This window comes from Pongo abelii, chromosome 16 (genome assembly GCF_028885655.2).
Source record: "Pongo abelii isolate AG06213 chromosome 16, NHGRI_mPonAbe1-v2.0_pri, whole genome shotgun sequence".
NCBI classification, from domain to species: domain Eukaryota; kingdom Metazoa; phylum Chordata; class Mammalia; order Primates; family Hominidae; genus Pongo; species Pongo abelii.
In genome coordinates, this window is record NC_072001.2 from 88,325,024 (window position 1) to 88,345,247 (window position 20,224).

The 20,224-nt window shown below is 42.1% G+C and overlaps 1 protein-coding gene across 1 annotated transcript in view; it reads right to left on the reverse strand.

Annotated features, from left to right (window-relative positions):
* The window catches only part of LOC100432654 (ubiquitin-conjugating enzyme E2 Q2-like), a 69,924-nt gene extending 58,452 nt beyond the window's left edge, over nucleotides 1-11,472 (reverse strand). Inside the window, exons 1-2 of the mRNA XM_054531793.2 lie at nucleotides 11,391-11,472; nucleotides 6,435-6,478 (exon numbers count right to left, since the gene is read on the reverse strand). Coding sequence (XP_054387768.1) covers nucleotides 6,435-6,478; nucleotide 11,391 — 45 coding nt within the window. The 5' untranslated portion in view covers nucleotides 11,392-11,472. The remainder of the gene's footprint in view (nucleotides 1-6,434; nucleotides 6,479-11,390) is intronic.
* Nucleotides 11,473-20,224: the final 8,752 nt, after the last annotated feature.

Below are 20,224 nucleotides of genomic sequence, written 5' to 3' on the forward strand. Positions count from 1 at the left end.
CATTGTTGAGGCTGGCTACAGTACATAGTTCAACTTTTGTTGAGGCCAGGCATGGTGGCTCACACCTGTAATCCCAACACTTTGTGAAGTGGAGGCAGAAGGATCATTTAGCCCAGGAGTTCAAGACCAGCCTGGGAAACATAGGGAGACATTGTCTCTCCAAAAAACAACAACAAAAAAAATTAGCCACCATGAATGGTGAGTGCTACTTGTGAGGCTGAGATAGAAGGATCACTTGAGCCTGGGAGGTCAAGGCTGCACTAAGCTGTGATTGTGCCACCGCACTTCAGCCTGGACAAAAGAGTGAGACTCTGTCTCAAAACAAAAAAAAAAAAAGAAAGATGTAACATATTATAACTGTCAGACCATTTGTTGCAACCTGGGCTGCAATTTTTTTCTTTAAACCCAAAAGAACTTCTGACCAGGTAAATGTAGTCTTTTTTTCTTTTTTAATGACAAATCTACTTTATAAAGTACCTTCCCTTATCAGTGAGAAAGAAAAGGAAAATATAAAAGAGTTGAGTCAAATCTGGAGTCAATAAAGGTTTGTAGTTCTTCGAACAAAAACCCTTTCTGTGAATTCTAAAAGTAAAAGTAAATAACAGATATGCTGAAAAAAGATTTCATTTTATGAAAGATTCTGCACCAAATCCTTTTACAAAAATAGTATACAAAACCCACTAAACATCCTGTTCCATCTTCCACTCTGAAATCACTGCTTGGCCTAAATTCACAGTTTCTTCAATAAAAATGAACACAGTAAAACAGTACTCTATGCCCCCATCCCACCCCAACAATTATCTTCAAAGAATGTCCAGATTTCTGTACACTATTTGCCAATCCTACCTACATCTTAAAAAAACAAATCTCAGCTTTAGAGGAAAATCACTGGTTAATTAAAATGTCATTTAGGGTTGTATTTGTTTTCTATGAAGGGATAATAATGGGATATTTTATTTTCATTTATTACTAAAGCAACACCTTTCATGATTAGAAATATATTTCCATTTCAAGCTACGTTTCAAGGCAAATTATATTCTTCAACTAGCTACTTTCATAGGTGTTTTGAATGCAATATTTTATTATAAAGCCTTGGCTGGCCTCCAGTGTTAATTAGCACAAAGATGGGTTTATTTTCAAAAGACAGGACATTCTTTTCACCCTTCAAAATGTTTTCATCAAAAATTACTATATATCATACAAATAACATCCTCACTGTAAACATTTAAGCGATTCAAAGATATATAAAGTAGAAAGTCAAAGTCTCCACCTACATGCCCTCTAAGATGTTAATACTTAGGCTTAACATATTTTATTTTTTAAAAGGAGGGGAAATCACATCACAACTACTTTAAAAGGCCTTTACAACTTCTTTGTAATTACATACACACACACACACACACACACACACACACACACACACACACACACACAAACGAGTGCGGAAGGAGAGGGAGGGGGTGGGGGAAGGAGGGAGGGACAGACAGACACATACACTTCAATGTAAGACTTATTATAAAACATACAAAAAAGGTGAGAAAACAGAGATGGGTGGGAGATGGGCCTGCAATTTCAATATCCGAAGTCAAAACAACTTATTAGGAGATTATTTAGAATGCTTCTTGTCAAGCCTATTTGGGGAAAATATGGATTTGATAAAAGGTTACAGACTAACAGCAAAAAGTAGCTGCCTTCTGAAGGTCAATCAATCCTGTGGTTTTAGGAAAAACTAAAATGTTACAAAACACACACAGTGAAACATACAGAGAACTCAAACTGATCTAACTGCATTTCTCCTCTCCTTCCCAATTATCCTTTATCACTAATTTCCCCAAACTACTACTCTATTATTTCCTATTGCTGTTAACAACAAATTATCACAAACTCAGTGGCTTAAAACAATACAAATTTATTATCATATTATCATTTCTGGAAGTCAGAAGTCCAAAATGACTTTCACTTGTTTAAAAATCAAGGTGCCAGCAGGGCTGTGCTCCTTCTAGAGTCTCTACGTGGAGAAAGTGTTCTGTTGCGATTTCCAGCTTCTAGAGCTGCATTCCGAAGCTCATGGGCTCCTTCCTCCAGGTTCTAAGCTAGCAGTGCAGCATCTTCAAATCTCTGACCACTGACTCTCCTGATACTCCCTCTCACTCATGAGAACCCCTGTAATTACACTGGGACACTCAGATATTTCAGAATAACCTCTCATCTTAAGATCCTTAACTTAATCAAGTATGAAAAGTTCCTTTTGCCATGTAAGGTAAATATTCATAGGTTCTAGGGATTAAGAAGTGAATAAATTTGGGGGAGCCATCCTTCTGCATAACACAACTACTTGTTTACAACAGTTCCCTAATCAAAAACCTTTAATAACCCAAACCAGACAAAGACATCACAAGAAAACTATAGAACATATCTCTATGTATAGACACAAAAGTCCTCAAAATACTTTCAAAACACATCCAACAACATATAAAAAAGATTGTGCAGCATTATCAAATGATACTTATGTCAGGAATGCCAGGTTGGCTTAACATTAAAAATTCAACCAAGGTAGACAGGCAATACAGCAAGACCTTATCTCTAAAAATAAAAACAGGCTGGGCAGGATGGCTCACACTGTAATCCCAGCACTTTGGGAGGCTGAGGTGGAAGGATCACTTGAGCCCAGCCTGGGCAGCATAGTCAGATCTCGTCTCTACAAAAAATAAAAAAAAAATAGCTGGGCATGGGTGCATATGCCTGTGGTTCCAACCACTCAGGAGGCTGAGGTGGGAAGATCATTTGAGCCTGATTGCAGCTACAGTGAGTCATGGTCACGCCACTGCACTCCAGCCTGGGTGACAGAGCAAGACATTGTCCCAATAAATACATAAATGAATAGCCAGGCATGATGGCGCACACCTGTAGTCCTAGCTACTCAGGAGGTTGAGGTGGGATGATCCCTTGATCCCAGGAGTTCCACGATGCTGTGAGCTATGATCATGTCATTGCACTCCAGCCTGCGTGACAGAGCAAGGCCCCATCTCTTTAAATAAATAAAAACTATTTAATTGAGTCAATGTAATATATCACATTAATGAAAGGAAAAAAACCCCACATGGCCATCTCAACCCAGAAAGATCACCTGACAAAATCTAACATGTTTTCATCATAAAAATAGTCAAACTAGGAATAGAAGGGAACATCCTCACCTAACAAAAGGTACCTGTGAAAAACCCACACCCAACATCATACTTAATGGTGAAAGCTTGGATGCTTTCTCTTTAAGATCAGTAGCAAGACAAAGATGTTTGCGCTCACCACTTCTATTCAATGTTGTACCAGAGATGCTTCTCAGGGCAATTAGGCAAGAAAAAGAAATAAAAGGCATCCAGATTGGAAAGGAAGAAAACGATCTCCGATCACTTGATCCTGTACATAGAAAATCCTAAGGCATCCACTTAAGAGCTGTTGCCAAACAAACAAGCCAGATTATAGTCTATAATTGACCTCTGAAACAAGGCTACAGTTTCAGAGATCAGTATGCAAAAATCAATAGTATTTCTATATATAATCAATGAACAATCAAAAACTGAACAATTAAGATAACAAAACTAACAATAGCATCAAAATGAATAAAATCATAAGCAACAAATTTCAAGAAAGTACCAAGTTTATACAATGAACACTACAAAACACTGTTGAAAGAAATCAAAGACAACCTAAATGAAAGGAATCAAATTCAGAGTCCAGAAAAAATTCCTCACATTAATGATCAATTTCAACAAGGATGCCCAAGACAATTCAGTCGGGGAAAAGAATAGTCTTTTCAACAAATGCTGCTCGAACAACTACAGATCCACATGCAAAAGAAAAAAGTTGGACTCTTCCCTTACAAAATACACAAAAATGAACTCTCACATTACATACCTAAATGTAAGAGCTAAACCTAAAAAATTCCTAGATGAAAACATAGGAGTAAATCTCTGTGACTTTGGGTTAGGCAAAGAATTGTTCTTAGACATGATGCCAAAAAAAACAATCAACAACAGAACATTATCAAAACTGAAAATTTTGCTTGAAAGGGTACCATCAAGAAAGTGAAATGACAACCCACAGAATGAGAGATAATTTTTGCAAATCATCTATCTGATAAAGGACCTGTAGTCAGAATATACAAAGAACCCTTACAATTCAATAAGACAACCCAATTTAAAAATGGGCAAAGGATGTGAATAGGCATTTCTCCAAAGATACAGAAAAACGGCCAATAAGCACATAAAAAGATGCTCAAAATCATTCGCCATTTGGGAAATGCAATCAAAACCACAATGACGTATCACTTCACACCCATTAGGGTGGCTATAAATCAGAAAGTCAGATAACGTGTGTTGGCAAGCACATGGAAACACTGAAGTCCTTACACACTGCTGGTAGGAATGTAAAATGGTGCAGCCACTGTGGAAAACAGTTTTCCAATTTCTCAAAATGTTAAACACAGTTATCATACATCCAAGCAATTCTACTCTTAGGTATATACCCAAGAGAAATGAAAACATGTCTTCACCAGAACTTGCTGTTCACAGCAGCATTATGCGTAATAGACCAAAAGTGGAAACAACTCAACTGCCCATCAACTGATGAATGGATAAGTAAAATGTGATATATCCAGCCGCTGGACTGTCATTCATTAATAAAAAGAACAAGGTACTGATCCATGTTCTAACATGAGTGAATCTTGAAAACACTATGCTAAATTAAAGAAGCCAGTCACAAAAGGTTATGTATTGCGTGATTTTATATATACACGAACTTTTATATATATATCATATATAATCATATATATATGAACTTTCCAGAATAGGTATATCAGTAAAGACAGGAAGTACATAAGTGGTTGCCACAGGCTGAGAGGAGCAGGGAATGGTGAGTGGCTGCTAATGGATATGGCACTTTTTTGGGGGGTGATGAAAATGTTCTGGTCAGACAATGGCAATTGCAAAACTGTATACACATGAAAAACCAAAGAATCACACACTTTAAAAGGGAGAATTTAGCTCGGCATGGTGGCATGCGCCTGTCCTCCCAGTTACTCGGGAGGCTGAAGCAGGACTGCTTGAGCCCAGGACTTCAAGGCTGCAGCGAGCTATGATCGCCCCACCGCACTCCAACAAGGATGACAGCGCGAGACCAGTTTTCTCAAAAAATAAATAAATAATAATAAATAACCCAAGGTACTCAGTTCACATGCAAAACCACTGGTAAACATAAATTATCTCCAAGTAATCTAGAAAGAAAATGAGCACATAAGACATCTTCTAAAAACACACATATTTCTTTACATGTTACATTTAACATAAAAATCAGCTATGCAGAAGTTACATGAACATTTTATGTTGGAAAGGTAAATGACTATTATTAATACAGAATGGTTAAGTACATTTATGTATTCATGTATAAATGCATAAAAGGAAAAGCATCCTTAAAATAAACACCATCAATGGCTCCTTGATGGTCATAAAACAAATCCTCACACCTTTGTCTTCCTTCACAATTGAGTTTTATCCACCTTTTCAGGCTTATCTCACATTATTACCTGACACAAACTTGGGTGGGCCAGAGTTTCCACTCACCATCCCCCCACTATTCATCCAACACTATGTTCACTGCCTCCCATTCCTGACCATTTGCCTTTTGTCTTCAACTAATTCTGGGAAGGTTTTGTCCAACTAAATGACCCATATTCTTCAAGGCTGCAATCAAGTCCTATTACAAATATATTTTCTCACCCTCTCCAGAGCATAGCAACCCAGCATCTACTGGCCTCTCATAGCTCTAACCATCCACAACCCTAAGCTGGCTTCTCATCAAACAGGCACTTTTCACCACCCAAATTCAATTAATTCACTCTTACAATAATAAAGAATAGTCGCCTACAGCCTACCTTTTCCAGCCTTGATTCAATCATTTATCAATTTTATCTTCAAAGTCCCTCACTTCAGGGAGATGATATATCAGCTTTCACCCAGAGTCCTAAAGAAAACGGTACTCTTGCCAATGACATAGTGCCACCTAGTGGCAACATGAGGTAAATCACAGTGGCAGTAGGAGGATCTCCACACTACTTTTACAGAAATGAACTGCAGGTAAAAATAAGAAGCTACAGTACTGTTTTGCAGGACAATTTGTTTCATACGTGCATACTATCGCCCTGACTAAATTAACTCTCAAGTCTTACAGGTATTATTTGTTTTCAGTTCCATGCACAGATTAGCCATTTAGTATTTACTAAATCAAACTCAATTTCTGAAGTGTCTTACACCAATATATTCATGCATATATATATGGTTAAAATTTTCCTTGAGAATCTATCATGTGAGAGTGTGGCTTATTATAACAAGTAAACAGAACAGATAAATACAAAATAATAAGAAATCTCATGATTTACTCACATATAAGGGAGCTTGCTGTGGATTAAGTTTCATGACCCAGGACACTGAAACAGAAATGGAATAAATGAGAATAAAATTAAAAATTGTCATCGAAAATATATAAGCCACCTAAAGTCCTAGGTGTCAAGCATAGCTCTATGAGTACAATCCTGTGCCCGAGATTACCATATGCCCAGCTGTATGCTATACACTAAGAGATTTAGGAAGGAAGCGGGGTCAGGGATTGACCCCAGACTCAATCTTTTCAAGTGGGGAAGAAAGATCTTCCGATTGAAAAATAAAGACAAAAGGCTTCACTGTCACAGAAGTTTCAACAACCAACAGGATATTTAAAACAGTTATCAAAGCAAAACCATTGTATGTTCACTTACATTTTTACGTAGTCCATCAAACACACAAAATGCTGTTTACTTAGGGACTTCTTACGGTCTTACTAGGGAGCCTGGAAAGTGAGGGGAAGATTGCAAGGGACCACTAGAACTCTCTTCCTCAATTCCCCTTCTCTGAGAAGGGAGGCTACAGCTTGCCTCTCTAACCACTAAAAGGCATGAACCTCCTCAAAGTTAATAGCTGGATCCCCTGATTGATATTTTCACTAAACGAATTCTCATAAAAATCTCATTAAGATTTAGAGAAGGCTTCCAGGGTTGAATTCCTGAACATTAAGAATAGCATGTTCTTAAAAGTTTAACTTAGTGATTGGACCAGGACTTCATCTAGGCTATAAATGCTCAGAATGATAGGTCCTTTACCAAACACCCTGAGTTTGAGTATAAAGTGATCTCATCCTCTTAAGAGTCAGAGAAACAGAACCAAGTGACTTTACTATAATTTGATCTGAGGAAGTTTCTCACTCACAATAGGTAAATGAAGGCACATACTAACCAGCAATATAAACAACAGTATAAAGTGTCATTCATACATGCAAAAAACAGACAAAATAACAAACTTTGTGTTCTAACAAATCACAAAAGCCTCACTTACAATAAACTGAAATGACCAAATGTTTGGACTGGAAAGCAATGCCTTGGTAGCCTAGCCATGCCTAACTCAAATAACAGAACCATCTCCATATTACAATCCTCACAGATCTGCCACAGATCAAGCTGTGTATGTCTCGGATCACGACTTCGCCAAAAAGCAGTTAGCACACACTTAAAAGGGAAAAATCTACATCAGCCTCCTAAATGCAATCATCTCCACACCAGTTGCAGGCCCCAAGCTTCAATGTGTTCTGCTGGACAACGCAGTAGAAAGCTGAGAAGCAGGTGGCTTTCCCACACTGACTGAACCACCTCCATGCCGATGCCCATTCATTCTCTGGTCCACCCCATGCGCTAAACAGACCTCCTGCCTCAGGGCACTCTTTCCTTCCTGACTGTCTTCACTTAATGACTTTGTACTTTTAGGTGCAAAAATTATCTGCAGAAATCCACACTGAAAACCAAGCTTGAGAAAGGCAGCAATAACCAACCAACATTTTTACAAGAACAAGGTCAATTTCAAGCCCATCAGATTCAAAGAGCAAGCATGGATGAAAATGAAAGATTGAAAGGTTTGAGTGCCTTCTCAATGTATTAAATATCCATTTAATTTACAATTAAGCTCACTGTGCTCACTGGCCTTTTAATCAGCTTTCCAGGTCCTGCTCAGACTTGCCCAGGACATGGGAATGAAAGAACCTATAAATTTATGGACCAATCTACCTTAACTAACTTGTCAAGTGTTCCTGCATCAAGCAGAAGAAATATCAGTGAAACTGATACAGGAATTAACACCTTGTTAATCCATAAAAATTAAAGGAGCAGTATCCAATCTTCTGGCTTCCCTGGGCCACACTGGAAGAAGAAGAATTGTGTTGCGCCACACATAAAATATACTAACACTAATAATAGCTGATAAGCTTTAAAAAAATTGCAAAACAAGAAAATCTCATTAATTTTTTGTTTGTTTTGAGATGGAGTCTCACTCTGTCACCCAGGCTGGAGTGCAGTGGCACTATCTCGGCTCACTGCAACCTCTGCCTCCTGCGTTCAAGCGATTCTCCTGCCTCAGTCTCCCAAGTAGCTGGGATTATAGGCGCGTGCCACCACGCCCAGGTAATTTTTGTATTTTTAGTAAAGACGGGGTTTCACCATGTTGGCCAGGCTGGTCTCAAACTCCTGACCTCAGGTGATCCACCCACCTCGGCCTCCCAAAGTGCTGGGATTACAGGCGTGAGCCACCATGCCCGGCGAAAGTTTACGAATTTGTATTGGGCCACATTCAAAGCCTTCACAGGCTGCATGCAGCCTGCAGGCCGCGGTTAGACAAGCTTGGATTAGAGAAATCTACAGAGACAAACTAGTGACTTAGCAGCCCTCTGATCTCTCGTGATTTGCAAGAAACTTAGGATGACTATGTGTAAAGACCACAAACATCAATTTAACTGAATGGTTCCCGCCACACTGGAATGAGGAAGCTGAGCAAACTCAGAGGACTCTAAGAAAGGGCTGATGTCATCTGAACTGTTTGCAATTATAAACTCCTCTAAACATGTTTCAAAGCCAGAACTCGTAAGAGTCGTTCTGATACACGGATTAAAGGAGGGATGACAAAGTGTCTGTCCCTCACACTGGCCAAAGGGACAGGTCATTGTTATGCTGGCAACGCAGGCTGCTGAAAAGAATGTATCTGTCAAAAGTAATCAAAGTAATGACCCCAGAAGGCTCCAGAAACAGACTGGTAAATTCAGGTTGCTTTCAGACGTCCACAATGCTGGCACACAAGGGGAAAGACAAAACTAACATTTACAGAGCATTATATTTGATATTGCATTTAATCCCCATTAAAAAGATACTATTTCCCCTATTTCACTAGTGAAAAAATTGATCTTTCAAATGTTAAATCATTTAACACCAAGGTCAAAGGGTAAGTTGGAGAGACCAGATTCAAACCCAGTCTGACATTAAAACATGGGTTTCCCCCAACATCGTAAGAGGATCTCCTGCTAATGACCTCAAATCTAAAAACTGACTTGCCCTACACCTCGAGCCCCATCCTACAAACTCTCCCTGACGTTGTTAATTCAGCTGTCACTGTGCACCTACAACGTGCCAGACAGCATACTCCTCAAGACTCTGTAGGCACAGAAGGAACAGACAAAAATCCCTACCTCCATAGATATTATTCTAGGGGTAACACAGGTAAATAAAACATTAAAATAAATAGTTTTCACATAGTAACAAATTCTATAAAGAAAAATAAAACAGAAGAAGGAATAGCAAATGAGGGAGACACCCTTTTAAACATGGTGCTGAGGGAAGGCCCCCCTGAGAAGATATCATTTACCCCAATAATAAAAAAGCAAGTAACAGAAAAAAACAGGTAAAAGGTGTTCTAGACACTTAAACCTGCCACAACATTGAGAACTCAGGGTTCTGATGCAAAACCTCACTGCATATAATGTATTACCTTATTTTATACATTTAAACAAACTCTACTTAAGAACTGTGTTCTAAAGGAAGGAGCATATTACAGGAAGGCAGTTTTTGGTCAGAGTAAACACACTGAAAAACTAAACCTATTGAAAGAACAAAACCAATTGAAAGTCTGCTTTGTCAGATTTTTGACCAAAAGGAAAATTAAAGAAACACACCATGCCCATTCAATGATTTCACCAAGGAATTTTAAGAGAGAAAATCCTACTTCTTCCTTACCCAGGAACCAGTGAAATGACTGAGCAAATCCACAAGTTCACTGGGGCTGCTTTCATGTAACACAGGGACAATACATGACAGACACAGTGGAACCCTACAGGTTGCCTAGTATTTAAAAGACTGAAGAGGAGGAAATGTCAAAATTCAAAGTCTTAAATGATGTGGTTTTAAGTATGTTCAGCAATTTCACCACTCTGTAGTAAAGCCAGCTACAGTTGTAAGGAATCAGAAATATGACGGGTGGGAAATAAGCAGAAGCACAGTAGTTAAGGATTTGTATTCTTCCCACCTTTTCCACTTTATTTTATACTGATGAGAAAAAACAAATTTTAACAGTTTTCTGCTGTATAAAAGAGACACATTCACTTAATGTCAAAATAAGAATCACTCAATTTTAACACAACTATCTCAATTTATAAATTAACATTCTCCCCCATTGCCCACACATAGTAAGTCTCTTATGGTGTTGTTGATTAGAGAAGCAAAATTGCTGCTACAATTCTCTTCCTGCATTTTAATATAAACAATCATCATTCTTTTCTTCATAGAGTGTAGTGTGGACACCATCATCAGAATGTACCAGCGCTGGGTGTGCAAAGTTTACAAAGATTAGCAATAGCAAAAGTTTGGAGATTTTTGAAATTCATGCTGCTGCAAAGAACTATGTAAAAACTCAATCACTACAGAGGACCACAGAGAAACTCAGGCATGAAGTTACACGGCTGTGTGATTGGTTTGGGAGAAGGAACAGAAAGCACTTCCACCAACCTATATGCCTGAGCAAATTAATGCAAAACCTCAGAAGCTACAAAAAAGTTTATATGCCTAAATTAAAATTGGTGTCCACAGCAGTAGTCAGCAAAGTGCCTGCGAAGTGCATAGTGGTAAATATTTTAGGCTCTGTAGGTTATATGGTCTCTGTTAAACAATATGTAAATGAATGGGTGTGGCTGTGTTCTAATAAAACTTTATTTATAAAAAGAGGCAGCATGTTACATCCAGTCAGCAAGCTATAATGTACCAACCCCTGGTCTAAAACTAACCAAATACCTCTTAATAAGCCAAAGAAACAGTGTGTCCTCTTAGGCCGGAAGTAGTGGCTCACGCCTATAATCCCAGCATTCTGGGAGGCCGAGGCGGGGAGATTACCTGAGGTCAGGAGTTTGAGACGATCCTGGCCAACATGGTGAAACCTTATTTCTAATAAACATACAAAAATTAGCCAGGCGTGGTGGCGGGCGCCTGTAATCCCACTTACTGGGGAGGCTGAAGCACGAGAATCGCGTGAACCCAGGAGGCAGAGGTTGCAGCAAGCCGAGATCACGCCATTGCACTCCAGCCTGGGCAACAAGAGAGAAACTCTGTCTCAAAAAAAAAAAAAAAAAAAAAAAAAAGTATACAAAGTGAAACGAAGAAATTAAAGTGCCTTTATTTGCTAGTGACATTACTGTCTACGCACAAAAATCCAAAAATCTACAAAAAAGCTTCTAGTACTAAAAATGTTTAGCAAGGTTGTAGAATCCAAGATCAGCATATAACATAAAATCATCTTCATATATACTAGCAATGACCAACTGGAAATTGAGAAGTATCATTCACAACAGTACCACAACACATGAAATAAATGTGTAAGATCACAAAATACATGCAAGATCCAATTGCTAAAAACTACAAAACACTGAAGAAAAATCTAAGAAGGTCTAACTAAATAGATATACCATGTTCATGGCTCATTATTAAAATGTCAATTGCCTCCTAACTGATTTCCAGCTTCAATGCAATGCCAATCAAAAACCCCAGCAGGCTGGGCATGGTGGCTCACGCCTGTAAGCCCTACACTTTGGGAGACCATGGTGGGAAGACTGCTTCATCCCGGGAGTTTGAGACCAGCCTGGACAACATAGAGAGACCCTGTCTCTACAAAAATAAAAAAATTAGCCAGGCATGGTGGTGCATGCATGTGATCCCAGCTACTTGGGAGGCCGAGGTGGGATAATTGCTTGGTTCAAGGCTGCAGTGAGCAGTGATCCTGCCACTGTGTTTCAGCCTGGGCAACTGAGTGGGACCCTATCTTTTTTTTTTTTTTTTTCTTCTTTTTGAGACGAGATCTCGCTCTGTCGACCAGGCTGGAGTGAAGTGAAGTGGAGTGAATCTTGGCTCACTGCAACCTCCATCTCCCGGGTTCAAGCGATTCTCCTGCCTCAGTCTCCCAAGTAGCTGGGATTACAGGTGCCTGCCACCATGCCCAGCTAATTTTTCTGTTTTTAGTAGAGACGGGGTTTCGCCATGTTGGCCAGGCTGGTCTTGAACTCCTGAACTCAAGTGATCTACCCACCTCGGCCTCCCAAAGTGCTGGGATTACAGGCATGAGCCACTGCGCCAGGCCATGAAACAAACTTTCTTCCACCCACGGCTTTCTCTTCTCTCCCCATTTACAGCAGTCAGACAGCCTAACCTGGGAAAGAGAGAGAGGGAAGCTACTTCCAAATGGACGCCTGTCCCCATTAGTAATAACCAAGTCTATTCAAGTGCTAGATGTTAACTTTAAAAGAAGGAAACATCAAAAGTCCAAGTTTCGGCCGGGTGCAGTGGCTCATGCCTGTAATCCCAGCACTTTAGGAGGCTGAGGTGGATGGATCACGAGGTCAGGAGTTCAAGACCAGCCTGGCCAATATGGTGAAACCCCGTCTCTACTAAAAATACAAAAATTAGTCAGGCATGGTGGCGCGTGCCTGTAGTCCCAGCTATTCGGGAGAGGCAGAAGATTCGCTTCAACCGGGGAAGCAGAGGTTGCAGTGAGCCAAGATCATGCCACTGCATTCCAGCCTGGGTGACAGACAGAGACTTCGTCTCAAAAAAAAAAAAGTCCAAGTGTCTTCGCCTAGCTTTGTCAGGAATGTTTTTACCCTCAATCTGTAAGTGTGACCAAATATAATTTGTAAAGGTTTACCCTCAATCTGTAAGTTTAAAGGTTTACTATAATCTCTTCATAAGAAAACTATTGGAAAGATGGAATAAAATACACAGAAATGTCCTTAACAGGTAAATATTTATTTTTCTTTCTTATTATTATACTTTAAGTTCTGGGGTATATGTGCAGAACGTGCAGGTTTGTTGCATAGGTACACACGTGCCATGGTGGTTTGCTGCACCCATCAACTCGTCATCTACATTAGGTATTTCTCCTAATGCTATCCTTACCCTAGCCCCCCAACCCCCAATAGGCTCCAGTGTGTGATGTTCCCCCCTCCCTGTGTCCGTGTGTTCTCACTGTTCAACTCCCACTACAGGTAAATATTTCTAGAATGTTTCTACTCCATTGGGTAATATAAGTATTCTAAACTGTGCTAGTATAGCTGCTTTAAATCACTGCTTTCTTCTGCAAATGGTGGCACCTTTAAAGTGTTATCTTGAAGGGGAAGTGAGTGATTTGCTCATGTCTCTACTGAACTAACACTGTTAACACCCAGTCCAGTTCTACCTTAAACAAGTCTGAGAAATACAGACATAATCCATACTTGTTATTTGTCAAGACTAAGGTAAAATAAGGAAAGTTGGAACTAACTCATATCCTCTTATGACTGATGTACTGAAAACAATCCATCTCTCACCATTTCCTAAATAGCATAGTCACAAAGAGCTCTACCCTACCAAGCCACTCTGCAAGTCCAGCTCTCAAAGGAAGACTCACAGGTGACTGAGAAGATAAATTTGCTATTGTTTCCATTATCCTTCAGTTCATCTGACACCTTTGAAGAAATGCATTTGGGTAAGACTCACAAGTCTCAGGGCCCCTTCTTTATGAAAGAAATAGCTAAGCCTCCATACTCAGAAGCATCAGACTTCTAAGAATACTTAAGTCATGTAAAAACTTATCAAAATTATTATCATTACAGCTACCAGGAAATAGCTACCTACTTCATGTTAGATACTGCAGTTAGATATCTCACACAGTTTCACTGATTCCTAACAACACTGCAAAGTATGTTACTAACCCTTATGGAGTAGGAAGCTGAAGCTCTGAGAAGCTATGCAACTACTCAATGGAAATGTGGGGATCTGAACTCTACCTAGCTCCAAAGGGTATACTTTTTTCTAAAATTTCTAATTTTTTTCCAATTTCAAAATGGGGGGAGAGTTTTCACAATTTTAATAATTTCACCAGCTGGGTAGGGTGGCTCACGCCTGTAATTCCAACACTGTGGGAGGCTGAGGTGGAAAGATGGCTTGGGTCCCAGGGAGACAACTGGGCAACAGTGAAGATTCCGACTCTAAAAAAATAATAATTTCACCAAAAGGGGGGGGACGGATTTCTAAATCGGAATCTCTTGTTAAAATCCTTAGAGTACTAGTTAAGCCCCACTTCTTTTCAAAAAATAACCGACAGATTAAAAAAAAAAAGGTTAGAAATCCTTTTAAAGTAAATTTCATCACAGATCTGCAAGTGAACCGTCATTTTGGACAAGCCCCCACAGTTGGTGGCTCTCTCCTGTGTACACTAGCTACCACTAGGCAGTAAAAATAATTTACCCAATTCAAACACATACTGTGCCTGCACTATGTTAAGACCACTGGCAAAGAGGGTACAAAGCTAAATAAGGTCTATCACAGCCCTCAAGGAGTTAAAGGATTAGAGGAGGAGTCCATTTATAGTATAGTATGTGTGCAGTTATCGTTTAGTCAAGGCAAATGAACTGTGAGAAATCCTAAAACAATAGTTCCTACAGTATAACATGCCATCACCGCCCAGAGAAGGAAAGCAACTGGTGCACTCGTCACGTTATGCTGTAAGTAGTACTTGCTTACATTATGTCCCTCCCTGACAATCCCTTCCCCACACACACACACACACACAACCACACAACCAGGAAGGGAAGCCATGGAGCCAGGATTGTGAATCCTAAAAGTGGCTCTGTAGTTTAAAAGGGCAATGCCTGTGCCTGAAGATTTGTCTTTAGCTTCATCAGGTGAAGAAAATTGGTTTTATAACACAAGGCCCACCAAACCAGAAAAGCCCAGGAGCGCTTCTCCACATGACTCACTTAGCATGAGAAATCACTCAGAGCAAACTGACACACACAGTGTTTGTCAAATTTCTATTTTTCATTTAGCAGAAGGTAAGGTAAAGGAATACAACTGAAGTTAATAAATGACACTCTGGCCATTTTGTTCATTTGTCATTATGAATGACAGACATTTAAGCTAGTTCCATGTGGGGAATTGAAACAGAATCATGTTCACATAATAAGCCAGACGAACCAAATTCAGTGGAATACGTGCACCCAAAACTGGACCAGACTTGTACTTAATGCAGCCTGCAAATCCCCAAGAGTCCACCACAGAATACAAGAACAGTAACACTGGTTTATCTCAACTGATCTTAGCTCCCTCACAAACTTGCCAATAATGACCTTTCAAGAACTGCACCGTTTGTCCTCATCTGGGCAATCCAATGGCTTAGAAAAACTGAATAAATTGTTTCTTCGAAAAATAAAACAATGCGGGGAGGGGGGAGTAGTAACAAAAAGAAAGGCACACTGGTTTTTACTGTACTGAAGCAACAAACTCTCCAACTAACTTCATTAATGAGTATTAGCAAAGAATGAACACCAAAATACCGCTCAATCCAACTTTCATCGTGAATTCCTGAGTTCACAGTAGGATCATTAAATGTGACGGTATCACTCTGCTACAAGAACTATTTCCAAAACAAAACAAACCTATCTACCCCTTTCTTGATTAAAAAAAAAAGAAAGTAAAAAGGAAAATTTGAGGGTTTTTGCTTTTTTCAACTCCACATACCGGTTTGCCTTTGCAAAAAAAAAAAAAAAAAAAAAAATTTTGTTTAGTCTCAAAGTATAACTGCAAGTTGGACCGGCTGCACGGGCGCCAGAGGGCCGCTCGCCTCCGACGGGCGCAGTTTCAGCCGGGCCGCGCCCCCGAGAAGCAGCGGAGAGGTCCCAGCAGGCGGGCGCCGCCGGACAGGTTTACCGTCCGCGTCGGCCCCGGGGAGCCGCTCCCTCGCGCCCGCAGCACTTGTTCGCGGCGCGGACTCCACACCGCGGCCGCCCGCCCCAGGGGAGGAGTGAGTCCGCCCCAGCGGCGCCAACCCGGGGACCCCGGGGCAGGGGTTCGGGGCCATCCGCGGCCGGGCGCGCCCCCCACCCGGAAAGCGGCGACGGCCCCAAGTTGGGCTGCGGAGTGCGAGGCGCGCCGAGCCCCAAGCAGACAATGCGGGAGAAGGGTGATGCGCAGGGAGGAGGGGTCCGCAGAGCTGAGGTCCCCGCGCCGCCCGGCTACCCGTCCGTCCCGCCTGCCCCCGAAGCCCAGCGCAGCCCCCGACCCTCCTCTGGGGTCCGCCCCACCGAGCGCCCGCAGGGGGCGGGCCGCGCTCCGCACCCCGACCCCTCCTCAAATCACAAAACTTCCCCCAACTCCGCCAACTAAGTTGCACTCTCACCGTGCGGCTCCCGGGGCTCCCCCGCGGGCCGAGTCGAGACAGCTCCTCACCTTCGCTGCGGAGAAAGACAATAGGCGGCCGCTCCCCTGGCGGCGGCGGCGGCGGCTACGGCTAAAGCGGCGGTGACCGAGGCGAGCAATGGGCACGGCGGTCTCGGCCAAGCCCACAGGCTTCACCGCTGCTGCTCCGGCTCCGCGCCCGCCCTGCACGTAGCCCCAATCAGCCCGCGCATCTGCTACAAGCTGCCCGGGGGTGGGCGGGGCACGCAAGAGGGCGGTGACGCCTGCGAGTCCTCCCGTGAGTACACGCGGAGCAAGAACTGCGAGCTGGGATTGCACGGCAGAGCTGCCCATCCCGCTCCACGAGACCAATAGTACGGCACCTGGGCGGGGCGCTCAGGTTGCTAAGGGAGGCTGAGGTTGACTGCCGCTGCTGCTCTGTGGCAAAGTGATCATAGTAGGGTGGCTGGCAGAGGCTGCTCTGGGAAATGCCCACCCACGGTCTCGTCTCCGCCCTGTCTCTAGAAACCGCCCTTTCTCTGTGTGCCGGTGGTTACCTGAGCTGTAGCACTTAACCACACGTCGAGAAATGATTTACTCCCCTATTTCCCCGACTTCAACTCAGGAAGTGGGGTTTAGTCTTCTGTGTGCACAGCCTAGGACAGTCTAAGGTATTAGGTATTAAATATAGGTATTAAACAAGTGTTGGATGGATGCACGGCGCTATGGCGGAATCACAATTGTGACAGTGCATTCCGTGAACTTTTGGCTACTCGATCACCACAAAGTCATTCCGTGTTCGAGATGCAGAGGACCTCAGAAATCATCGGATTGCTTTGACAAACAAAATGTGGTCCGTGTACCAACCGAGGAGAGTATATTAGTTGGTACACCAAGAAACTTCTTTTTTCAAATAGTTAAGTGTTTTAGTGCGCATTAGGAGGGAAATGCCTATCACGTCAAACCATTGTTTCATTTATGTTATTTCTTAGGTCAAATAAAAAGTGGCAAAAAACAAGTGTATTTCAAGAAAAGCGTTAAGTAAAAATTGAGACCCTTTATATGCAGTTCAAGAACGTAAAATACTAGTTGACAGTGATTGAAGTAAGAACAGTTGGTTAGGTGGGAGGAGAAGATTATTGGCTGGGAAGGAGGAGGAGGGAACCGTCTGTGGTGCTGGTTCTGTATTTTGACCTGGGTGATGGATAACAAAAGTATGTATATGAATAAAAAATACATCCAGTGCACTTTAGATGAGTGCACTTTACACATCTTAAACATGTATTTTTAATGTCAATTTTTAAAAAATCTGGTATGGGATATACCCCCATCCCCCCAAAAAAATGCAAAGATGCAAATGACTGCCATTTGGGAAACACTGATCCAGGCAGGCTCACTAGCAGTGACCAAACACCTGAGAAAGGGTATTATGAATACCTGATGTGTGTGCCAGGAACTTCCATTGTTGAATAGCTCCAAATCTCAGAAATGCTCCTAACCTAATGTTGATCTCTGGTGCATACATATATTTTCTTTTCTTTTCTTTCTTTCTTTCTTTTTTTTTTTTTGAGTCAGAGTTTCACTCTTGTTGCCCACACTGGAGTGCAATGGCGCAATATCAGCTCACCGCAACCTCCGCCTCCCAGGTTCAAGCGATTCTCTTGCCTCAGCTGCCCGAGTAGCTGGAATTACAGGCACATGCCACCACGCCTGGCTAATTTTTTGTACTTTTAGTAGAGACGGGGTTTCACCATGTTGGCCAGGCTGGTTTTGAACTCCTAACTTCAGGTGATCCACCCACCTCGACCTCCCAAAGTGAAAGGGATTACAGGGGTGAGCCACTGCGCCTGGCCCTATTTTCTTAATTAACCCTCACAGAATGGCATTGTTGTTGTTGCTGTTGAGACAGTATCTCACTCTGTCACACAGGTTAGAGTGCAGTGGTGCAATCTCCGCTCACTACAACCTCTGCCTCCCAGGTTCAAGCAATCTCCTGCCTCAGCCTCCTGAGTAGCTGGGATTACAGGCGCCCACCACCACGCCCAGCTAATTTTTGTATTTTTAGTAGAGATGGGGTTTCACCTGCTTTGGCCTCCCAAAGTGCTGGGATTACAGGCTTACAGGTGTGAGCCCCCACGCCCAACCCAGAATGGCTTAAAAAACAAAAAAAGGTCAAGCATGCCCAGTTCTTCATGTGAAATTATTTCTGTATCACCTCATCATGCTGCTCACCCTCTTCCACTGTTCTCTAATCTGTCCTTGTTGATATTTAAAAGCTGGCACAAGGCCGGGCGCAGTGGCTCACACCTGTAACCCCAGCAATTTGGGAGGCTGAGGAGGGTAGATCAGTCGAGCCCAGGAGTTCGAGACCAGCCTGGGCTACAGGTGAAACCCCATCTGTACTAAAAGATACAAAAATTAGCCAAACATGGTAGCCCAGATCCCAGATACTTGGGAGATCGAGGTAGAAGGATCGCTTGAGCCCGGGAGGAGAGGTTGCATAAGCCAAATCAGCAGGGCAGCTGCAGAGTGGGGTGCAAGGTCCTCAACCCAGAGGCTCCCTAGGCCCCACTTGCCCCAGCTCATAAGAGCCTGGTTCTGAGCTCTGCCAGTACTGGGGCTCAGCACTGCCCATGAAAACAGGCGTGGCAGGGAAGAAAATCATAACCAAATATTTGTAGTCACCTCTCTCCTCCCTTCTGGAAAGGGAGGTTCCCTGGTTTGTGGGCTCTTTGCCTCCTGTACATTATTGTGTAGTGAAGGGAGAAAGGTTGAGATGCAGAGTTGGAGAAACTAAGAGAGGCCAAACTGGTCCATCTGAGGAAAGATGAGTGATCCCAGGAGGGGAGGAGGGGACACCCCGGGGAAGCGGAGGGCTTCCCAGGTGGTCCAAGAAGGGGAGGGCAGGATACAGAAAGTCAGAGCATGGTTTTGAGTTTTGGAGACAACAAGAGAAAAGAGGGAGGGATTTGGACAACTATGGAGAGGACTGGGCTGTGGAGAGAAATGTTTAGAGATTTGGAAGATAGCGTGTCGTGCAATGTCTTGTGAAAACCCCTTCTTCATATCCGTAAAAAACCACCACTGATGGTGATTCATGATACAATTGATGATTGTATCATGATACAATTCAGTGCTTTTGCAGAGGGATTGGTGCCTTTTTAAAACAATAATGATGTGTTGGCTTGGCTCCATCTGAATTAGTAGAGACAAACATCTTGAGCAGGTTTTATCAGAGTTCCATTAGCTAAATATTGGGTTTCCTATTTTGTGGCTTGCTTTAAACCGCTTTGTAGGCCCTTCCGCACTGAAAGCCACTTCAGAAATCACCTCTTTGGCCTGCAGCTCCATGTCCCCAAGCTCTGGGCTTTCCTGAATGAGTGGCCTCATTCAGAAGATAATACAGCATCCCTCATCCGAAAATCCAAAATCTGAAATGCTTCAAAATCCAAAACCGTTTGAGTGCCGACATGATGTTCGAAGGCCAGGTTCAAAGGAAATGCTCGTTGGAGAATTTTGAATTTCAGATTTTCAAATTCCAAAATCTGAAAAAAATCCAAAATCTGAAATACTTCTGTAATTTAACCTGTAATAGACATTGGGTCCTGACCATCCAGCTGAGGCAGCAAGCAG